The sequence below is a fragment of the Gossypium hirsutum genome, chromosome D02, assembly GCF_007990345.1.
Source record: "Gossypium hirsutum isolate 1008001.06 chromosome D02, Gossypium_hirsutum_v2.1, whole genome shotgun sequence".
In the NCBI taxonomy this organism is placed as follows: Eukaryota; Viridiplantae; Streptophyta; class Magnoliopsida; order Malvales; family Malvaceae; genus Gossypium; species Gossypium hirsutum.
The window spans coordinates 51,819,240-51,844,105 of record NC_053438.1 but is presented as its reverse complement, the minus strand read 5'-3'; the positions used below and the strand labels follow the sequence as shown (position 1 = coordinate 51,844,105).

The window sequence follows — 24,866 nt, the reverse complement described above, 5'->3', positions numbered from 1 at the left end:
GAAGAAGTCACTGATCTTTTTGACCGACTTGATAATGGGGTTACACCAGTCCCAGCAATTTTAACAGAAACTTTTAGATCACTAAATGAATGCCGAAGACCAGGTGAGGGTAGATTCATTGGACGTGCGCAGCTCCTCTTAACATGGTTTCATAGTCACTTTTGGAAAGTTGATAAGGTTTCTTATCGGGTTTTTTTCTAAAAATTATTTTCCCTTGAAAGAAATAGTGGCTATACAGAGGCAGGATGATATTGCAGAGGAAAAATGGATGGCAATTCTTCAGAATCTTCAAGAGGAGGATGTTGAATGGAGAGCTCCTTGAATGCTACCAGATGAGACCTTATATAGGTGTGGAGATTTCGACTGGGTCCCTTTACTTGGGATTTGGGGAGCCATTGGCTATGCACCATTGCTGGTACTAAGACAGTATAGGTCAAGGCAGTTCGTACCTGCAACCCAAGGATTAGCTCAATGTGAATTCTCTTATAAAGGTGATGGTTACAAGCAGAAGATTAGAGAAATGACTAACTCTTGGAGAAAGACTCGATGGATGAAGAGATTGGCAGTAGGTCTGCCGATGACTCCTAAATATATCGAGTGGCTGGGCAGAAGGATCAATGATAATATACCTGTGGCAAGTCAGGGAGACAATCAACCAGCAGGAAAGCATGCACGAGTTGTCCCTTCTGAGCTAGAAGTTATAAGGTAGGATTTTGAAAGAAGAAATTTGGAGCTCAAAAAGAAGATAGAACAAATGGAAGAGGAGAAGATGAATTTGAAATTGGACATGGATGTTCAGAAGCTAAAAACCAAAAAACTAAGAAAAGAAAAGCATAAAGCTGAGGAAGATTTGAATAGCTTGAAGACGGATTATAAGAAACTACGCCTGTTAGTGAGAACTGCTGGGTTGGGGAAAACTTCAGAGCAGTGGTGTCAAGAAATTCAATAAGAAAAGATCAAGGCTGGTAGGTGGGAAAGGAAATTTCAAGAGGCCCAAATGCAAAATAGGTCCCTTGAGAAGAGTTTGTCAGAAAGCCAAAATGAAAGGGATGAGCTAAAAGCGAGAGTGGCAGAACTTGAGAAAACTGTTCATCAATATCGAAATCGTAATTCTGTGGTGGAGCTGAAAGCAAGCTTAGGTAGGATTGAGCAAATGAAAAGAACAGTAGAAGAATTAGAAATGGTATTACAAAAGTGTGAAGCCAAGATCGAATATTTGGAAGCAAATGAAGATCATCAAAGTGAACAGCTTCATTATTTCCAAGATCAGGTTACAAAAAGGGATCATATTATGGGAGAAGCTGTGGTTCAGATTCAAGAGGTAGCTGAGCACCCGTAAAATTTTGTAATACAAACTGATATACTAAGTGTGAAGTATGAATCAGAATCAGATCGGGGGCAGAAGTTGGCCTAGTTAGTTAGGGAGATTAAAGTTCTAAGTATTAGGGCAAAACCTTATTTATAGCCAGTTTATGTAAAGCTTTTTTTCTCTAGTAAAGTTTTCTAAGTGGAATTGAACCAGAACTAACGCTTTTCTTGCATTCATCTCATACATCGCATCATATGCATTAAATACCATTAAATGATCCTAATTAATTAAAACCATTGCTCAGTTAACCTAGAAACCAACCAACCAACCAAACACCGTTACGGCACTTGAGCAAAGACTAAAGACATGGATCAGAGATTGGAAAAGCTCGAACAGTACCAGAAGGAAATGCAAGACCGACTCCAGCTACAAGTGCAGGAGCGATTAGACAAAATGCAATAGGATATGTCAGAGAAGATGTTGGAATCCCAAAAGGATATGATGGCGAAGTTGACCCAACTGTTGACCGGGGGAGGAGATAAGGGAAAGGGCCCTATGGCTAATGTCGAAGAGGGTAACGATGATGAACCTCTCTATCCTCTAGGCTTTACTCCTCCACATGTGTGAACCTAAGCTGAAGTATACTCGCACCAAATCTACTATCACAATCAAGCCTCAGCAGTTCTAGGCCGGTGCTTCAAGCTTTCAGGCTGGATCGGGCTCTAACCCCGAAAACCATCCTACTAACTCTGCCATTCCTGACTTCGATGAAGTGGATGAAAAGGAAAAATAAAAGAAGAGTTACCAAAGTAGTTAGAAGAAATATACAAATGGATCGAAGAGAAGTTTAAGGCAATGGGAATCACTAAAAACTATAGTGGGATTGACGCTAAAGAGCTGAGTTTAGACCCGATTTTGGTACTCCCTCATAAGTTTAAGATGCCAGAATTCGAAAAGTACAATGGGACAAGTTGCCCAGAAGCTCATATCACCATGTTCTGTAGGTGAATGGCTGGATATGTTAACAATTACCAGCTACTGATACATTGTTTCTAAGATAGCCTCGTTAGAGCAGCATCTAAATGGTACAATCAATTGAGCCGTACCATGATTGGTTCATTGAGGGATTTAGCACAAGCGTTCATGAAATAGTATAGTCATGTAACAGATATGGTTCCTGATAGAATTACCCTTCAAAATATGGAAAATAAGTCAAACGAAAGTTTTAGGCAATATGCACAAAGGTGGAGGGAAGTCGCTATCCAAGTTCAGCCACCGCTCTTGGAAAAAGAAATGACAATGCTATTCATTAACACACTGAAAGCACCGTTCATTACACATATGTTAGGGAGTTCCACAAAAAGCCTTCCTAACATAGTCATGAATGGTGGGATGATTAAAAATGCCATAAGGAGTGGGAAGATTGATGCTGGAGGGAGCAACAGAAGATCAACCTCGAAGAAGAAGGAGAACGATGTAAACAACAAGAGTATATATAACAAGGGTTACTCGAAGTCAATAACGGTGAATCAACCAAGAAATGTGGTTGCTAACCAATAAGGTTCATCAAGACAAGAAGCTAGCACGAGACAAAACACTGAGAGGCCCCAGTTCACGCCAATTCCAGTGTCGTATAAAGAGCTATATCAAAGTTTATTTAATGCACACGTTATTTCCCCTTTATATTTAAACCCCTTGTAGCCCTCATACCCTAAATGGTACGACGCGAATGCACAATACGATTATCATGCGAGAATTACAGGGCATTCTATAGAAAATTGTACTACCTTTAAGAAGTTGATTGAAAGGCTCATCAGTATTAGCGTTGTCAAATTTGATGATTCAACCAGTGAAGAAAATCCATTACCAAATCATACTGATAGTGGGGTAAATATGATCAGTGAAAATAGAAGAATTAAGGCAGACATTGCAGACCTAAAAACTCCTTTGAGTTGGGTCTGGAAGGAGATGGTGAAAAGGGGATTAGTCATTTCGGAAGGAAGTTACGAGAAGAGAGGGAACTACTGTGAGTTCCACCATGAAACGGGGCATGAAGTCCAATAGTGTGTGGAGTTTAGAACCATGGTTCAATGTATGATGGATAATAAAGGGATAGAATTCTGTGAAGAAATTAAGAAGGAGGGACATATATGCGCATCAGAGTCAGTGTTGGAAGTTCCAAAAGCTAACTACCTTATGGTCATCATTTCGTGACCTAAGAATAATGAGGTTGGAGCAAGGATAACACCAAATGTCATCATTCAAAAACTGTCCGTATTTGCTTATAAGGATAACAAGAAGGTTCCCTGGAATTATGATTACAATGTGACAACTCTAGGGAAGGAGGATGTAACCAATATTTCAAAAGAGGATCGAGAGGTGGGCTTCTATACTCGTAGTGGAAAGCGCTACAATTTGATAAATGCCTGAATAAAGCCAGCAAAAGGAGAAACTTTGATCGAAAAGAAGAAAAATGCAGTCAAACCTGAACTGCTGGTCAATGAGCCAATAAAAGAATAGTAAGCTAGGGAGTTCCTGAAATTTTTGAAGCATAGCGAGTACAATGTTGTGGAACAATTGCACAAACAACCAGCTCACATATCTGTGCTAGCTTTACTGTTGAGCTCAGAGGGGAATCGAAATGCACTGTTGAAAGTACTAAACCAAACCTATGTGGCCAATGATATCTCTGTCACCAAATTAGATCGGCTGGTTAGCAATATAAGCGATGATAACTTCATCTTTTTCAATGATGACGAAATACCACCTGGGGGTATGGGGTCTACTAGAGCTTTGCACATCACTACCAGGTGCAAAGGGTACACATTACTGGGAGTTCTGGTAGATAACGGATCGGCATTGAATGTATTGCCCCTGTCCACACTCAATAGGCTACCTGTGGATGGTTCGCATATTAAGTCGTGCCAGAATGTAGTGAGAGCATTTGACGGCACTAAAAGGAGGGTCATGGGAAGAATTGACATACCCTTATTAATTGGCCCAACTATCTATGAGATGGACTTCCTGGTGATGGACATTAAGCCTTCTTACAATTGTTTATTAGAAAGTCCATGGATACATTCAGCAGGGGTCGTACCTTTATCATTACATCAAAAGCTGAAACTGATATCGGATGGTCGGTTAGTGACTATAAACGCTGAAGAGGATATCATTGCAGCTGTAGCTAATGATGCACCGTATTTGGAAACAAGTGATGATGCAGGTGAATGTTTTTTCCGATCTTTAGAGTTTGTGAATGCTACATTTATCACTGAGGGAAACAAGATCCCGATGCCGAGGATATCAAAGACCACAAAGATGGGTCTACAGTTTACAGTAGGAAAAGGATTCTTGCCAAGGAAAGGATTGGGGAGATATCTTCAGGGTCGAGTTGAAGCCCGAGTGTTGAAGGACAAGCATTACCGTTTTGGCTTAGGTTACAAGCCAGATATTAAGCAAAGGAGGATGGAGTAAGAAAAGAAGCGAGAAAGAAGAAGGGCTCGTTTGACAGGAGATAAAGTTAAATGGGAACCTATGACCTTTCCTCACCTATCCAAAACTTTTGTATCGGGAGGATTTATTTATCAAGGAGTGCCAAGAGGTGGAAGTATTAACGAGGAGTTGGGAAGTATTCATGCCATTTGTGAAGAGGCAACTGAGGGAGGAACTTTCTTGGATATCCTCCATTATGAATCAGGAGGTGTGCTAAACAATTGGAGTGCAAAAGAAATACCTGTAGCTTTTAGGACTTCCTTAGAGTAATGTTCCGAACACCCTTATTGCTTTTAGCCTAGAAGCGATAAGGATTCCTTTGTGAAATAGGCTCATGTCCAAACATCGTTATTTTAATAAAGTACATCTTTGCAATAATTTTTGAGCAAATTTTCTTTCTTTCTTTCCATATAAGCAGTTGTTTTGAATTTTTTTTTCAAATTATTCTTGCATCTCATTAATGACCATATTACACAAATAATTATTCCTGAATCCATATTATTTTTCATACCTATAACAGGTCCCTCGATATCAATGATATGAGTGTCGCTCTTACAAACTCAGAATCTCCTTTTGAACGAGACATGTGTTTAGAGGGATTGCATGATTTCGAAGATGGCGAAGACTGTGGTTTATCTCCAGACTTGCTGCGGATGGTAGAACGGGCGGAGAAGCAAATCCTACCTCACAAGGAACCAATAGAAACTGTAAACTTGGAGGAAGAAAAAGAAGTGAAGATCGGATCTGATATTTTTGCAAAGATAAGACAATACCTCATTGGATTACTCCAAGAATTCAAAGATGTCTTTGTATGGTCATACCAAGATATGCCTGGGTTAAGTACTGACATTGTAGTCCACCGTCTTCCTATAAGAGAGGATTGCAAGCCAGTACAGCAGAAGCTCAGGAGGATGAGGCCTGATGTCGTGTTAAAAATAAAGGAGGAGGTCAAAAAGCAGTTTGATACCGGTTTTTTACAAGAGGTCAAGTATTCTGAGTGGGTGGCCAACATTGTACCAGTTCCTAAAAAAATGGGGAAGTACGAATGTGTGTGGATTATAAGGATTTGAACAATGCTAGTCCAAAAGACAATTTTCCATTGCCTCACATTGACACATTGGTAGATAATATGGCAGGCTATTCATTGTTTTCCTTCATGGATGGTTTTTCTGGATACAATCAGATAAAGATGCATCCCGAAGATATAAGAAAGACTACGTTCATTACGTTATGGGGAATGTTTTTCTATAAGGTGATGCCGTTCGGATTAAAGAATACGGAAGCAACATACCAAAGAGCCATGGTAGCCTTGTTCCATGACATGATGCACAAAGAAATCGAGGTTTATGTTGACGATATGATTGTAAAATCTAGAACGGAGGAGGAACATGTGCAAGTCCTAAGAACATTATTCTTAATATTGAGAAAGTTCCAGCTCAAGCTTAATCCAGCGAAATGCACTTTTGGGGCCAGGTCAGGAAAGTTGCTAGGCTTCATAGTCAGTGAAAAGGGAATCGAAATTGACCCAGACAAAGTCAAGGTAATACGAGATTTACCTCCACCTCGCACTTAGAAATAAGTTCGAGGTTTCTTAGGAAGACTGAATTACATTGCTAGGTTCATTTCACAATTAACTGAAAAATGTGACCCCATATTCCATCTTCTGAAGAAACATAATCCTGGTACATGAGATGAAGAATGCGAGGAAGCTTTTAACAAGATAAAACAGTACTTGTCTAATACTCCAGTGCTGTCACCACCTAGCCCGGATAGGCCGCTGATATTGTATCTAACAGTGTTTGATAATTCCATGGGGTGTGTGCTAGGTCAACATGATGAAACAAGAAGGAAAGAAAGGGCAATATATTATCTCAATAAGAAATTCACTGATTGTGAAATGAGATACTCGCCTGTTGAGAAGTTGTGTTGTGCCCTGGTTTGGACAACTTGAAGATTAAGGCAGTACATGTTATACCATACGACTTGGCTAATTTCAAAGTTAGACCCTTTAAAGTATATGATGGAGTCGACTTCTTTGAATGGAAGGATGGCCTGATGGTAGATCTTACTTTCTGAATTTGATAAAGTCTATGTGAGTCAAAAGGCTATGAAAGGGAGTGCAATAGCTTTGGAGGATTACAAGCCATTGAGTTTTGATTTCCCAAATGAGGACTTGATGTATGTAGCAACAATTGGAGAAAATTCCCAAGAAGGTCACAATTGGAAGCTAAACTTTGATGGAGCCTCGAACGCTGTGGGCAATGGAATTGGGGCAGTCTTAGTATCCCCGAATGGTGATCATTATCCTTTCACTTGAAACCCTAAATTTTGATTGTACAAACAACATGGTAGAATACGAAGCGTGCATCATGGGCATTCTTGCAGCTATAGAGCGTGAAATCAAAGTACTAGAGGTCTGTGGAGATTCGACATTGGTGATATACTAGCTTAAAGGTGAATGGGAAATGAGAGATCCCAAATTAGTCAGTTATCGAAAGTTGGTCCTCGAATTGATTAAAGAGTTTGAGGACATTACTTTTTGCTATCTCCCACGAGACGAGAACCAGATGGCTGATGTATTAGCTACTCTAGCCTCCTTGATCAAAGTGAACCGACAAGAGGACATGAAGCCTATCCAGATGAGCATCTATGAAAGCCCGGCTCATTGTTATAATATCGAAGAGGGAGAAATGAATGATAGTCCTTGGTATCAAGATATATTACGATATGTAAAGAATTGTGAGTATCCTGACTAGGCAACTGAGAATGATAAGAGGACTCTAAGAAGACTATCCATTGATTACGTCTTAGATGGGGAGATCTTATATAAGAGAGGAAAGGATCAGGTACTATTAAGATGTGTGAACGCCGTGGAAGCTAATAAAATCTTGGAGGAGGTCTATGAGGGTATTTGCGGAACGCATGCCAGTGGGTTCACAATGGCTAGACAATTTATGAGATTCGAGTATTACTGGTCCACCATAGAAGGGGATTGCATCAATTATGCCAAGAAATGCATAAATGTCAAATTTATGATGATAAAATGCATGCACCTCCTTCACCTATTCATTTTATGACTTCTCCATGGCCTTTCTCCATATGGGGTATGGATGTTATCAGGTCAATATCACCGAAGGCCTCAAATGGGCATCATTTCATATTTATAGTTATTGACTACTTCACTAAATGGGTGGAAGATGCTTCGTATGCTAATGTCACAAAGTCAGCAGTCAGTAAGTTCTTAAAAAGAGAGATCATATGTCGATATGGAATGCCTAAAAGGATCATATCTGACAATGCGTTGAATTTGAACAACAGCTCAATAGCGGAGGTCTATAGTCAGTTCAAGATCAAACATCACAATTCGTCGCCGTATCGCCCAAAAATGAATGGTGCAGTGGAAGCGGCCAATAAAAACATCAAGAAAATTGTGGGAAAATGACAGAGACTTACAAGGACTGGTTGGCATGAGAAATTGCCATTTTCCCTCTTTGCTTATCGAACATCAATCAGAACTTCCACCAGGGCAACGCCTTTCTCCTTGGTTTACGGTATGGAGGCAGTTTTACCCATTGAAGTTGAAATCCCTTCTCTCTGGGTGTTGGCTGAGCTAAAGTTGGATGAAGCAGAATGGGTCCAATCTCGATACGATCAGTTGAACTTAATAGATGGAAAAGGCCTAAAGGTTATTCAGCATGGTCAAATGTAGCAAAAAAATGATGCGAGCCTACAACAAAAGGGTCCGTCCCAGAGAATTTCACAAGAGGGACCTGGTGTTGAAAAAAATTCTTCCTCTACAAAAGGATTTTAGAGGTAAATGGATGCCAAATTGGGAAGGACCTTATGTTGTAAAAAAGGTCTTTTCTGGGGGAGCCTTGATTCTGGCTAAGATGGATGAAATAAACTTGCCTAATCCAATAACTTTAGATTCAGTCAAGAAATACTTTACTTAAGAAGGAGAAGGAACCAAGGTGAAAACCCGCAAAAGGCGCTTTGGGTTCAAAAAAAAAAAAAAAGGAGAGGCTAAGGTGAAAACCTGCAAAGGGCGCCTTGAGACCAAAGGGGATTTGAGTTGAAAACCCGAAAAGGGTGACTCAAATTTTGATTGCGGCATGTGATAATCTTGCTATACCTGAACCAGCATGAAGGAATAGGCGACATCTTGAGACATCAACAAAGTACTGTAGATCACCTAAACACGTGTTGAACTCAAAATGGTCTTCAGAAAGTTGTTTAGAGAAATTCAAGCGGAGATATTTGGGGCACCTATGCATAGTATTTATATTAAATTTTTTGTTTTAGAACACTTCATTCTTTTTCAATATAAGTGTTCCCAGTCAATCCCTCTTACGAGTTATGCTCTCAAATCAATTTTGTTTTATCCATCGTTATGATATTTTCGTAAGCATGTTGCATTAGAATAATGATTAATGGACCAATAAACTTTCGCAAGGGAAGTTTTTCATATTAATCTAGAAATTTCTAAATAATACAGGAACCTGAAACAAGACTATTGTTTAGACTTCACCGAGTTAAAAGGTTGGAGATATCTAGGAAGGAAAAGCCCAGATTAAGAATTTTTCGAGTTTTGTCGAAGCATTGTTGTCACAATGGAAGCCTTAATGGATAATGAGCAATAACAACTTCAACATTAATGAATCATTTTCATGACACTGTATTCAAATGTCATTCATACACATCTAGTTAGGAGCATTTGATTCATTTTGATCACGACATCCTAATCATTAGGCATGATTAGGTTCATGAAATAAATCATACAGGTCATGTTCCCAGAGAACGGATCGGTGAAATCATAAAGCCTTATCTCCCTGAGCAGCAGTGGAGCAGGTTGAAAACAGCAGATCTTGTCTTCCTGTATTGGTAACAAAGTAGATCAAAGATAGCAGATCTTGTCTTCCTATATTGGTAGCGAAGTAGATCGAAGATAATAGTTCTTTTCTTCCTATATTGGCAGTGAAGTAAATCAAAGATAGCAGATCTTGTCTTCCTATATTGGTAGCAAAGTAGATCGAAGATAACAGATCTTTTCTTCCTGTATCGGCAGCGAAGTAGATCAAAGATAGCAGATCTTGTCTTCCTATATTGGTAGCGAAGTAGATCAAAGATAACAGATCTTGTCTTCCTATACTAGTAGCGAAGTAGATCAAAGATAGCAGATCTTGTCTTCCTATATTGGTAGCGAAGTAGATCGAAGATAACATATCTTGTTTTCCTGTATTGGCAGTGAAGTAGATCAAAGACAGCAGATCTTATCTTCCTATATTGGTAGCGAAGTAGATCGAGGATAGCAGCCTTATCTCCCTGTACAGTAGTGGAGTAGGTTGAAAATGGTAGGTCTTGTCTTCCTGTATCGGCAGTGAAGTAGATCGAAGATACAAGTCTTATCTCCCTGAAGTAGCAATGGAGCAGACAGAAGTAACCAGTCCTATCTCCTTGAAGTTGCAATGGAGTGGATTAAAACCACAAAACTCATCTCTCTGAAGTTGCAGTAGAGCAGATCGCATCAGATTTATCTTTAGGTTGTAGCAGAACAAGTTGAAGCTATAAATCTTATTTCCCTGAAGTTACAGTGCAACGGATTAAAGATAGCAAATTTTGTTGTTTTGAGAAGCTACAACGTACGAATCCTATCTCCCTGACATTGCAGTGGGGTAGATTGAAGCACCAATTCCTGTACCTCTAAAGATGCAGGGTTACTGGAAGAAGAAGGTCAAGACTTGGCAAGACCAGACAAAATTGGTTTTCTTTAAGTCTTTGCTCCATTCTTGTTACACGATAACGAGCAAAGAGGGGCAATTGTAATACCAATTATTGCCTGAGCCCGCATGCAGAAATAATAATCCAAAACAGAAAGTAAAAACAAAACAAATAAAGAGTCCAACATTTAAAGGTCCATTTACACGGCCCAATATCTTCAACTTAACTACCCAATTACAGGCCCAAAACCTAGGTTTTACCCTAGCCCAATTTCAGTATGGCTCAAAGCAAATGTTTGGAAATAGCAACCCTAACCGCATATTGCTCAGCACCTCCAGTGGACTCCAGGTGACGCACGATTCGGAACCGGCCTCCTCCACGCGCGTTGTTCCCTCACGTACACCTGCAAATACGGAATAGAAGAGTCCAGCAGAGAAAAAATGTGTAAAATAACAATATGTTTCTGGCTATAAAGGCCGCTTTTGTATTTGAAAACAGGGAAGAAAGAGGGACGAAATAAAGTAAAAGAGAAAATATTAAAGGTGAAATTGCATCTCCGTTATTATTACTTGTTCTATTTATCTTTTATTTTTATAAACAGTAATAAAAGGAGAAGATTTTCAAAGAAAAGGGGATTTTGAAAGGTTTTAAAATTTTTCTTTTCGATTTCTTTTTCAAGTCCTGGATTCTTTTTCTCTGTTTTTCTTAAAAGAAAGAGAAAATATTACCTGGTGTCATCGCGGTGTACCCTTCTCCGTTGCGATCGGAGACCGGGACATCAGCTGAGGCCATGGGAGAGCCTTGGTTGGCGGTGGCGGCATGGGAAAAAGAAACCCTACCAAAGGGTTTCTCTGCTATCTTTTGTAAAAAAGGGGAAAATGAATTTTTTAAGGAAATTTTTGTTTTATAACGGTTGCAAAACGGCGTCGTTTAAGTCCTGTTTCAGTGGCCCCAAAACGGCACCGTATAGGGCCATACCCGCATGCGTGACCCGACCCACCTAAGGATCCGCGTGTTTTGGTTAATGGGGGTATTTGCGCAATTAGTCCCTCCACTTTCGTAGCGTTCTCAATATAGTTTAATTTTTATATTTAATTTTTGCCACAAAATTTCTTTCCTGTTTCAATTCGGTCCGTAGACCATGTGCATGGGTCTCGCTAAAATGACGTTGTTGTACCATTGTGGGGATATTTCCCTTTGGGTCCTCCTTTTGTGTCGCACATTGGGATTTGGTCCCTTGTTGTGTTTTCTTTAAATTCAGCCCCTTAAACTCCATGTATTTTCAAATTAATCCTTGATATATCGTTTTAAGTTTTTTTTTAGTTTTTTTATATTATTAATATTGTTTTTGCATCATTATATTATTATTATTATTATTATTATTATTATCATTATTATTTCTATACACACGCATATTTTTTTTATAATATATATGTATTTTTTATAATATATATAAATACTCATACACTATTCAAAATTGTTATAAATATATCTTCTGGATATTTTTTTATATACATATTTTCATATTTTACTAATATATTATACTTATACTTTTTTTTTGTAAATACATGTACATATTTTATATATATTTATTATTATTTTATTTTCATAACTTTCTTATACTTGTATATATATGCATTGACATTTTATAATACATATACATCTTTTATATTTCATAATCCATGTACTTATGCATACATTCTTATAATATGTATATACGTACATTTTTTATTTACTCTAAATTTTTATAAATATATATATATTTGTTTTTTTTTTTTGCATATGTCATTTGTTATGTACATATTATACTTATATATATACATATTTTAAATATATACATATACATATTTTCATGATTTACCAATATATATACTAATACATTTTTTATTTTTGTAAATATATACACATATACATACTTTTATTTTTTTATCTTATTTTCATAATTCTCACATACATATATATATACATACATATTTTCTTAGAAATTATTATAAGTTTTTTTTGTTTTATATATTTCATTTTTTTTCCTTTTTTATATGTATACTTATATATGTTTTAATATATGCATATAAATATTTTAAAAATTTACTTATGTATCGTACTTATATATACATATTTTGTAAACACATATACATATATAATTTAAATTAAAGTATGTGTTTCATGTTGTATATTAACATTTTATCATGCTTTTAAAAAAATGTGCTTGATTTCATCAAAGCATTAAAATCATTTTTGTTCAAAGGCTTTCAAGATAATGCGATCTTGATATTTGGGATTTTCGAGAAGATTAAGCCCTAACGTATTGGGTTCCAATTTTCCATGTTAAACCTAAATAATCGAGCATAGCTTTTTCAAAACACATAAATGTAAAGATCATTTTCGGGAATTTAACTTGTTGTGTCCTAACGTATTGGGCATAACATATTGCTTTCTCGAGATGAAGATTTTCTTATAAAATAAAGGCGATATTCAAAGTTTGGGGATTTTGAGAAATCGTACTCTAACGTATTGGGTCTCGATTTCTTCGTCTGACTTAAACAATTGATTATCCTTTTCAGATTTCATCATTTGAGTTTCTTTTAAAATCTTTTTAAATTTTTGACACCAAGACATTAAACAATCAGTTCGATATCGATTTTGGGCGTTACAAGGGTGCTAACCCTTCCTCGTGTGTAACTGACTCCCGAACCTATTTTCTCAAAATTCGTAGACCTAAAATCGTTTTCAAGGTGAACTGATCACACCTTAATAAAAGATTGGTGGCGACTCCAATTTTTTTTTTAAGTCGACGATTGTCTTTTTTCAAAAAAAGAGGTTTCGACACGTATGATGCAATGCAATGAAATGAATGCAAAAAAAGGCGTCAATTCTGATTCAATTCCATTTAAAAAACTTTACTAGAAAATAATTTTTTTACATATAATGGGCTACAAATAAGGCTTTGCCCTAATACTCAGAACTCTAATTTTCCTAAGTAACGAGGCTAACTCTTGCCGTCGATCTGATTTCAATTCATACTTCACACTTAGCGTATCGGCCTGCATTGCCAAAGTCTGTAGGTGATCAGCTACCTCTCGAATCTGAACTACGACTTCTCCATAATGCGATCCCTGTTTCTAACTTGATTTTGAAAGTAGTAAAGCTGCTCATTATGACGATCTTCGTTTTCTTCCAAGTACTCGATCCAGATCTCACAATTTTGCAATGTCGTTTCTAACTCTTCTATCCTTTTTTCATTTCTTCAATCCTGCTTAAGCTCGTTCTCAAATCTATCGCAGAATCCTGATTTCCATATTGACGAAGAGATCTTTCTAACTCGGCCACTCTATCCTTTAGTTTGCCTTTTTCCTTTCGGTTCTCTAACAAACTCTTCTCTAAAGCCTCATTTCGTGTCTGAACCTCTTGGAATTTTCTTTCCCATCTATCGGCCTTGTTCTTTTCTTTTCGAATCTCTTTACGCCACTGCTCTAAAGTTTTTCCGAAACCAGCAGTTCTTATTGACAGTCCCAGCTTCTTATAATCTATCTTCAAGCTATCGAAATCCTCCTCAGCTTTATTTTTTTCTTTTCTTAATTTCTCGACCTCGAATTTCTGAACATCCATGTCTAATCTCAAGTTCATCTTTTCTTCTTCCATTTGTTCTATCTTCTTTTCTAATTTTGTATTTCTTCTTTCAAAATATTGTCTTATGATTTCTAGCTCAGAAAGGACAACCCGCAAATGTTCCTCTATTGACTGACTGTTTCCCTGACTTGGCTTGGGGATATTATCATTGATCATCCTAACCCACCATTCATTATGCTCAGGAGTTGTCATTGGACTCACAGCTAATCTCTTCATTCGGCGAGTCTGGTTCCATGCATTGGACATCTCTCGAATATTCTTTTTGTAACCATCGCCCTTGTATGAGAATTCACACTCAGCTATTCCCTGGGTTGCGGGTATAAATTGCCTTGACCTATACTACCTGAGTACTAGCAATGGGGCATAATCAACAGCTCTCCAAATCCCAAGCAGAGGATCCAAATTAAAATCACTGCATCGATACAGGATCTCATCCAGAAGCACCAAGAAGCTCTCCACTCGATGTCCTCTTCCTGAAGATTCTAAAGAATTGCCATCCATTTCTCCTCTAAGATGTCATCCCTCATTGGTGTAGCTACTATCTCTTTCAGTGGTGAATAGTTTTCAAAGAAGACCCGATACGAAACCCTATCAACCTTACAGAAGTGACAGTGGAACCATGCGAGTAGGAGCTGTGCACATCCAATGAATCTACCCTCACCCACTTTCTGGCATGCATTCAATGACCTGAAGGTTTCTGCCAAAATCGTCAGGACTGTTGTAACCCTCTTATCAAGACGGTCGAATAAATCAGTGACTGCTTCACCAACGTGCCCTAAAGCTTTAGGGAATACAACTAAGCATTATTTACTCAAAGAAAAGACATCCACCCTCTTCTTCGTATTTGGGTGTGCTAGAATTAAATCATTCAAGCTCTTTTAGGGAATGCACTTGTTATCCCCTTTTTGCTTGATTCGGGCTCCAACCCACTATTTGTTTATCCCAATTATATTCATCAGCTTCTTCAAAAAGGTCGCTACCTTTACAACTCTCGAGTAGGCTCTGTCTACTTGAATCTTCGAACACCGAAGTAAAGCCATGTATTCTTCTATTATAGGTACCAAATCGACCTTCCCAAATGTGAAGCAACTGTAAGTAGGATTCCAAAACTGGGTGAGAGCCGAAACAGGTGCTTGTCTATCTTCATATCAAGCAGATAAGGCAAATCACTATAATTAGAGTAGAATAGTTGTTTAACCTTATCGTTCCACTAATCCCAGATTTCCTTCAACTCTTGCAAATTGTTTTGAGTTACGCTAATACGGGTAAAGTCCTATAGCCAAACTATCACCTTTCTCGCGCTGTGTTGTTTCGGACCAAGTTCGGACAGCTGCATTATCCTCCACCTTATCAAGAAACCCTTTTTCCATGATAAGCTTTCTATCTAGCAACTTAATATGAACCAACGCTTTTTATAATGAAATGCCATGCAATAAAAGTAAGGCAAAAAATGTCAGTATCATGTATAAACATAGAGTCCAATACAATCAAGAAATAACAAAACACTTATTCAGGTATCTATTAGGGTTCAGTGTGGTTCTACCTAGGGTGAGTTCCTAAGGTTCACTACTTGAAGTTTGGATTCTCAGGGAAAGGTACCTGAACCAGCTGATTCCTCGATCTTCACCCATTATAGGCTTATGCAGACCGAGTTCGATTCAAGGGAATACATTTCCCTATAACTATACGGAGATGAAAATCTCACGAAGGCATAGGTACAGATGTATCCTGAAAGCTATCCACTATCCTATACGGAGGTGAAAACCTCACTAAGGAATAGTTTCCCACTCCCACTTAAAGGGGTAAAATCATCCAACTCATGTAATACGAAATGCAAATACACTAACGGACATAAACCAACCAACAAAGCACACTATAATGAGATTGGATGCAAAGGGGATATTATGAATTTCAAAACAAATTTTGATTTTTTGACCATAAGATAAAATTTAATCAATTTGTGGCTCGACTCTCTTAAAATCAATCCCTAGTGGAGTCACCAAGCTGTCGAAACCACTTTTTGGAAACAAAAATAGAGTTGACTTACAAAATGAAAATTGGAGTCGCCACCGATCTTTTATTGGGGTGTGATCGGATCACCTTAAAAATGATTTTGGCCTACGAGTTTCGGAAAAAAATGGGTTCAGGAGTCAGTTACGTACGAGGAAGGATTAGCACCCTCGTAACACCCAAAATTGGTACTGAATTGTTTATTTAATGTCTTAAAGTCGAATGTCAAAAATTTGAAAATATTAAAAACAATTCCCCTTTTATTAATGATATATTTTTAAATATTTGTATAAATTTGAACATATGTAGAAAGGCCTTCTCATCCTGAGGCAACGAAATGTCATATCCCGTAAGTTAGGATGCAACATTTGAATTCCTGAGCATAAGTTAACCTTTAAAAACCTTTATTGAAACTTTGTGTATTTGAGAACTAAAAACGTGCTTAGCCGTTTTAGTTTGAAGAGAAAATCGAAACCTCGTAGGTTAGGGTACGATTTCTCATCTTTCCAAAGACGACATATTGCAAACTTCATTTTCTCCTTTTTTACGAATTTGGATTAAAGCAAAAGTTTAATGCAATATTAAAAATGATGTAAATTTGGTTTATTCAAAATGAAATGATCAATTTTTGGCAAATAAATCAGAAATTTTAACTACGATGTAATGTTCGGAACTGAAAAGCAAATGTATGAACATGGAACAATATACATGGGTAGACTACCATACAAATATGAATATACAAACTCAAATGCACATAATAGTTTTTAAACTCAAAATAATACATGAAACAAATTAAACCCAATACCAACTAAATAATACATGAAATCAAGCAAAGTGAAGCAAGTAATAAGCTAAAAAAACCAGTATACAAATCAATTCAAAATAAAATGAACACATGAAACGAATTAAAATAAATCAATTTAAAAAAAATCATTTAAAATTACATGTAAACATTTTAACACATATAATGTGTAAACATAATATACAAAATATTCAAGTAAAAGATGTGTAAAGAAGAATTAGAAGGTATATTATATAGAAAAATGATAACAAAGTAATTTACAAAAATAATGAGAATAATTCAAAATAAATAATATATATAGATGGAATTTGAAACAACGCATGAATTGAAACAAATAATATATATGAATATATAATTTAATACAAATAATATCCACGATTTGGAATGAATAGAGTAATTTACAATAAAAAATATATAATAAATGTGGAATAATAATACATAATAAATTTAAAAATTTTGATGATAATTTAAAAATAATAATAATACTTGATAAATTCAAAATAATAATATATGTTAACTTTAAATAAAAATACATGATAAACCTAAAATAATGTTAATGATAAATTTAGAATAATAAGATATTATAATATTAAAATAGTATTGATAATAAACTTAAAAATATATTAAACTTAAACATAAAAAGAATGTTAGATTTAAAAATAAATATATCTAAAAATAATAGAAAAATGAGTTTTAAACAGAATAAAAATCAAGTACATTAAATTAAATAAGTATGGATTAAATTGTATTTCATTCAAGATGAAAAGAAAAAAATGAAAATAAAGTAGAATTGAGGACCAAAAAGGCACGTGCGAATAACATGGGGACTAAAGAGGAAAATATCCCCAGCCCCAAAACGCTATGTTTCAGCATGGACCAAATTGAAACAAACAATGAAATATGTGGCAAAATTTAAGAAACATAAAAGGATCAATTTAAGCATGTTACAAAAGCATGGGAACCAATTGCGCAAATAAACCATTGAGACAAGACGTATGGATCCTTCCCTCGGGTCGGGTCACCACGCGGATCATTGCCAAAACGGCACCGTTCTGAAATCATTAGCATAGGTCTCAAAGGGCGCCGTTGTTCAGTCCCTATAAAGCCAAAATTGAATCATAGTAGCCACTTTTTACAAATGGCAAACCCTAACCGCAACACTCGAAAAACAAAATGCCCTATGGCCCCCCGCCCTTCGCCAGACTCCGATTGCGACGAAGTGAGTGACGGTTCAGCCATTAGGTAAGTCTCTAGACCCTTAACTCTTCCCTTTTTCTCTTTTTTATACGATTAACAAAAAAACAGAAAAGAAAAGTCAGAGAAAAATAGAAGAAAAGAAAAGTATGAAAATCACCTTTTGAAAACTGCTTTTTTATTTCTTTCGTATTTTTTCACTGATTTCGTATCCCCCCTTTTATAATCAAGTCTGCTTTTTATAGCAGATAATGGAAAAAGAAAAATGTAAAAAATCTAATTTTAAATGCATTATCTGCTTGTTGCCTTTGATTTGTGATTTTTCAGAATTTTCTTGCCATTTTCCCTGCCCGTGCTGTTTGTTGCCATTTTTGTTGTGCAGGTACAAGCTCGGAGGGGGCGCACGCGCACGGAGGCTCGGTACACGCGGAGGGCAAGAGCGGCGCTTGGATCTTCTAGGGTTTCTGTTTCGTGGTCTAAGGCTAGGCATTGGGCCTCTGTAATTGGGCTACTGTTTATTGGGTTTTAGATTGGGTCTTGGTGTATATTAAATTTGGGCTTGTAATCGGGTTTGAGTTTGGGCTGGCAATTTTCATGTAATTGGACTGTATTTGGACTTTGAATTTTTATTTGGTATTTGGTTTTAGTTATTTATATACGGGCCGAGCAAATTGTGCCGATTACAACAGTTTTCCAATTTTCTCAAACACTTCAAAACAAAATTTACACTATTTACTTTAGTTCTTTACTTACATATTACCCCTTTTTTCTGTATTTGTTGAATGATTGTACCAAAAGATTCTATCATAGTTTTTCAAACACTTCAAAACAAATTGTATTTACAAATTCTATTTTTTTTGGCTCAGTCAATATTCATTTTATTATTGAAAAAAGCAACTGCAGAAATAGCAGTGCAGAAAGTCCAAAATCAGGACAATAACCAAACAACACAACGCCATTAATAGATTCTACTATTAAAATCCTTAAGATAAAGCTAAAAAATTGTAAGTTGTAACACAAAACTTAAATGTAAAAGAAAAGTATGTGTATATATATTAAGTGTATGCAAAAGAAAAGAATGTGTATGCCATTCAAATCCTAAAGTAATCACAAATAAAGCTTTACCCGATAATCACTGCTAAGAAAAAAGTGATACTAGATATGCAATTTGTTGATTTAATGTAAGTATAATGTTGAAAGTCTATTAAATGTTACAATGATCAAACAATTTTCATAATGTTCCAAAGACTAAACAAGGATGTTTCATAAGTAAGATATTTGTTATTATTTAACATCATTTTCTTCTTTTTTGCTAAGTCTAAATATAGTTTAGTGTTTCATCTACGTGATTTCATATTTTGGATAATTTGAAAGTTTATTGCAGCGTTGCGGCGCAATATATTACATGTTGCGGTGTTACGTAACGGTTTCAGACCGTAAAAGTCGTGATGTGGTTCTCTCGTCGCGTTGCACTAATATTGCGTCGTGGAGACCTTCAAAACTGTTATGATGCGGCCATTACACTGCATTGTGACTGCAATTTAATACCATGACACTAAGATGATCGTTGAAGGGCTTTGCTGTATTCATGAAAAAGGCTATGTTGATTGCGATATCAAACCAGAAAATGTTTTGATTTATCATTCTAATTAGTAATTTGAAGATTACTGATTTTGGGTTAGCCAAAGAACCTGGAGAAAGAGATGAAGATGCAATAGTGTCGCCTTACAGTCGAGGTACTCTGAATTATATGTCTCCGGCATCTGTGATGAACGGTAAAATCAGTGCTGCTATGGATATATGGTCACTAGGATGCGTGATTGCTGAGATGTGTGGTGAACCGCCTTTAGAAGGGATGGCGATGAAAGCACCAGATATAATTCCTAAGCATATTTCAATGGCCGGTAAAGATTTCTCGATGAGATGATTTATTAGGGATCCCATTCAAAGATGGACTGCTAAGAAGCTGCTAACTCATGAATTTCTATGTTCCAATTATTCACAAAACAGAATTCTTCTTACACATCTTTTGATGCATCAAAATCGACAATGTCCAGTCGTCAATCGTCACTGATTGCCTATTTTCCGGTAAAGGAGTCTGATTTGCTGTACTGTTCTAACTGTAGTAACCAAAATTTGTTCAATTCTAGATTGGATATTGAGTTATTTTGATCGATTTCAGCTCGTTCAAATATATACCGATTATGTTATCTTTTAGTATATGATTTGAATATATATAAATAATTAACAAAGTGCGAGTAATGTTTGTCATACGCATGTTTGACTCTATATATACTGTTTAACTGTTGAAACTTTTACTGGTGGCTTAAACTATATAGTCAATATAAAACATTTGACTACAAAATGATTCCAATTGCTTTCCTTAAAAGTAATACATACATATAAATATACGTACGTGTGTTTGTGCGTGTCAAAGCGAGCATGAGATTTAATTCTTCATCTATACAAACATCCTCTATATGTTGGGCTCCAGTAATCTGAAGCAGTGTTTTCATGGTAAACTTTTGGGGTACAAGATATTGGAACTAAACATAAACCTCTGCTCCTTAGATCAACCTTAATATCTCCTTTCTGCTCTTTTATATCCAAGCTGCCCCATGGATCCTAGGATATGATCACCGCGAACATAATTAATACATATAAAATTAACTTTAATACCATATTTCTATTTTAACTGTTGAAAGCATAAATATACTATAGAACTTTTCTTATTAATTACCTTATGAGAGTTGGGCTTCATGTAAGGATTACTCAGTAACTGAAAAAGAACACAAATTAACAAATAAAAGCTAATTAGCATCTTGTAAACATACATAATGGTAACTGCAAACTCATCGAACACGGAATATTTAAATAAAAAAAAGATACTCGGATTCCATGTGGTGTTTACTTTCCATATATTGAAAGTTTTAGAAAAGAAAAATTGAGGCGACTTTCACCTGCACTTGTTCTTGTAGAAAGTTGATGTATCCAATTGCTTCTAGTAAAACAGAGGCCGTATCAGTCTGAAAGTCAGTCAGCCAACAAAATGGATCATGTTAAATCAAATTTACAAAATAGTATAAAAAAGAGAAGATATAATTGGATGTCAGGCTCACTAGAAAACAAGCTTATTTTTAGTGCTATCACTACCTTTCCAAATGGCGACACAATTTGTTGAAGTGCTGTTATCCTGTCTCCTAGCTTCACTTTTGGGGCGTGCATCTATATAAAAACTTAATCCAGTCAGTTAATTTCTCACCCGTAATTATAAGCAAGGCTTTTTTTTTTTTTTAAAAAAAGGATATTTAATATTTTTAAATTTGTTTTTATATATACTTCAAAGATGCATCGTACAAATGACTTTGTTTTTCTAATTAGTTTTTGTTTCATTTCGAAAATTAGGTTATATATATTGTTTAATTTGTGTACCTTTACAGATGAAGATGCAGAATTTTCCAGCTTAGGCTTTTTCAACACTGTAGTACTGTCGGACGTTTCTTCACCTCTTTTCTTTTTTCCCTCGTTTGCAATCCCTTGTGTTCTACCGTTTCTGGTCCTTGTCTGCATTTGTTTGTATTCTCAACGATTAATGTGAAATTTTTCACAGTTAACAAACAAAAATAAGGTAATAAATAAAAGAAGTAAGGTTGATAAATATGATTAAACTTAATTATATATATACCTGCAGAGAATTTGCAGCTTGGAGCCCTTGTTTCTTGCAATCTGATAAATTCAAGGGACTAATAAAACTGGGCTTTGATGATGCATGGATGTCAATCAAAGGTTTGCTTAATCTGCAATAAGTAATGTTACTTGTGCATGGAAAATGAGACATGGATCCATAAAAGTTGTCAGCTTCCGTTGATATTGAACTGTTAATAGGGCTGTTGTGAATATGATACCCATTGCTATTGTTACCAGCCTTGAAAGCCCTTCGAAAATAGGAACTTGGAGCTTCCATATCTAGAGTTTGGGTCTCCATTTTCACATCATGATGATGATTACCATTTCCATAACATGATAGAAAAATTGGGTTTTTGACCGTTGCCATTCCACAAAAGGCAGCAGGCGGCTGCAAAGAGGTCGGATCTTGGGATGATGATTTTGGATTAATAAACTGTGGGGGGTTGACTTGAGGGTCTGGTGGTGCTATGGACCAGTGGCTGACCATGTTGGACAACTTGGTTAACCTTTCACTTTCGCTTGAGCTTTGTTGATTATTATCAGTGCTACTGGAATCGAACCCCTCGTTCATGTTTTTGATAAAATTGTTGAAAACTGAGGAGTTTGAGAATTCCCAATTGCCATCTATTTTCTTTAAGTAGTCACAAGCAGGTTCAAATATTCCAGCTGCTGATGAGTTACTCTTTGACGATATTGCCTCTAATAGGTTGTTTCCTATATCTGCGCCGTTGCTCCCAACATTTCTGCCGAAAACAATCCAATGTCAATTAAGTGCTAAATAAAATAGTCAAATAAACAAATCAAACATATGTGATTTGATTTGCAGACTTTCGAAAAGTAATCAACGAAGAGATGATTTAGTTTGTCTTAATTACCTTTTGAGACAGTAATTAAGACCTAAAGCATAGTATTATGAGTTCTTTGTAAGTAAATGTTCAGATAAAGGAAGCAAGCAAACAGGAAAATGCTTCAATTCCAAGTTTAATTCAATTGAATATACGATTATTTTTAAGAAGGGGATCAAAAAAGTCGCGATTCGATTTTCAAAATCTGTAACTTTGGGATATTTGGTGCAAATTGCAGCAAACAAAAATTACTTACGATAAAACATGGCTCCAAAGATGATTATCGGAACCATGCTCTCCATTAATCAATTCATTGGACGGATCAGGATCCACAGTTGGTTGTTCAACAAGTTGACGCGTAGTGCCGCTACCGCCCCCGGACAACTCATCAACGCTAGTTAACACTGAATGAATGGAAGCATTAGTCAAGGAAGTAGAGATGGAAAGTACATCATCCTGATCACAGTTACGAGTATTGGAATTAGGGTTTTGATGATGATGCCAAGAACTAGGGTTTGTAGTCCATGAAGAAAGAGAGCTTGCGTGGTGGAGATCCCACCAATTGTGCAGTGTAGGCGAGGTGGAAGTGCATTCCTCAGCCATATCTCCAGTGGGGGTGTCCGTTTATTGTTTTTTCTTTGCTTTGGTGAGATTTTGGCGGATTTAAAGACTATGTTTATTGTTGGTACTGAAGGGGCGTGGGATAATGGCCTTTATAAGATTTAAGATGGATGGATCAATAATACGGGGAGACAATAAACAATGCAATGTGAGTTTTCCACTATGTAGTTCGTGGACAATTATTATATTATTCATCTATTCCTGCCCTTCAAGAACTTTGCTTTTCCCCCACCTAATTTAAACAAATTTTCTCCATTACAGATGTTTTAATTATATCCACACGATATGAATACGATATATAAAAATAATTTAAATTCGACATTGTTAGGATCGTCCCGATTGAGCAACGAACAAGTAAAAATAGTAGAAGAAATTGAGAAGATGAACACACAAATTTAACGTGGAAAAACCCCTCAAAAGAGGATAAAAAACCACAGGCAAAGATAATTTTACTATAATGGCAAAAGAATGAAGAGTACAAAAGATAGAGATAAAAACTAAACCCCGAAAACCCGAAAAACAAAGAACCCTCAAACGTAAACACAAAATTCTCTGAATGTGTTATGAGTTCTAATCTAATGGGTGTCTCTTAATTCTAAGATTGTAAAGGAGCCTATTTATAGGCTAAATTAGTAAGTCAAATAAACTATACTAATAAATGCTAAATATATTATACTAATAAATACTAAATCTTCTAGAAAGAAAATATATTTTTGTTTAACTTGACTTGCAAGCAATCTCTTAGAATTTGGGTCACACAATTCTAACAATCTCCACCTTGACACGAATTCTTTCAATGCCATCTTTGCCAAAACCCGCCACGGGTCTATCTTGAACTATGCAGGGAATTAACTGAGTCGAATCTATGCTTAGAAGCTGGAAGACTTCTAGCCTTCGACTTATGCACTGCCAAATCAAAACTAACCCGGGTCTGATTTTCACGAATACAGTGCCCTAACTTTTCAAAACCTGCATCCAAAAGAGAACCTCTCTTCAACGAAACGGTCATACCTTTTTCCCTCCTATGACCAAGTTGCCTCCGCTTCAAATGAGTTGACTTTGACTCCGTAACGGACGAGGGACGTCCGATTTCACCGGTCACTGTAGAACCTTCCAGAATATAAAGACTGCCGGTTCTTTTACCTTTTAACAAAATGAGAGCTCCACGAAATACTTTAATATCGCTCGACTCGATGTTGATTCTGCATCCTTTCAAGTCTAAAATACTCAAGGAGATGAGATTCTTTCGTAAATTAGGTACATACCTGACATCTGAGAGTGTCCTAATCGTCCCATCGTGTATCCTAATTTTAACAGTACCAATACCGATTATTTTACTAGATGAATCGTTTCCCATGTGCACAACTCCACCTTCAACTGAACTGTATGTGGAGAACCATTCTCTATTGGGACACATGTGGAAAGAACATCCTGAATCTAGGATCCACTCAGACGTAAGCTTGGAGTTATCGCTCGTTGACACTAACAAGAAATCATCACCGTCTTCATCGACCAAATTAGCACCAACTACATCTTCCTCGTTACTCTCAGCAGCTCTTTT

The 24,866-nt window shown here is 36.4% G+C and overlaps 1 protein-coding gene across 3 annotated transcripts; it reads right to left on the bottom strand.

The window, feature by feature from the left end:
* Positions 1-20,460: 20,460 nt before the first annotated feature.
* Positions 20,461-23,377, bottom strand: LOC107909931 (transcription factor bHLH111). Of its 3 annotated transcripts, none has more exons than XM_016837641.2 (7): positions 22,941-23,377; positions 21,838-22,582; positions 21,585-21,716; positions 21,306-21,377; positions 21,113-21,153; positions 20,893-20,931; positions 20,461-20,777 (listed from the first exon to the last, which is right to left on the bottom strand). In XM_016837641.2, exons 1-6 carry the CDS (start codon positions 23,285-23,287, stop codon positions 20,925-20,927), a joined length of 1,344 nt encoding a protein of 447 aa, XP_016693130.1. In that variant the 5' UTR covers positions 23,288-23,377; the 3' UTR covers positions 20,461-20,777; positions 20,893-20,924. The 3 variants fall into 3 exon arrangements, with proteins under 3 accessions (XP_016693130.1, XP_016693131.1, XP_016693129.1); XM_016837642.2 differs by having other exon boundaries at positions 21,113-21,150; XM_016837640.2 differs by having other exon boundaries at positions 21,113-21,178; positions 22,941-23,376.
* Between the last annotated feature and the right edge of the window lie 1,489 nt (positions 23,378-24,866).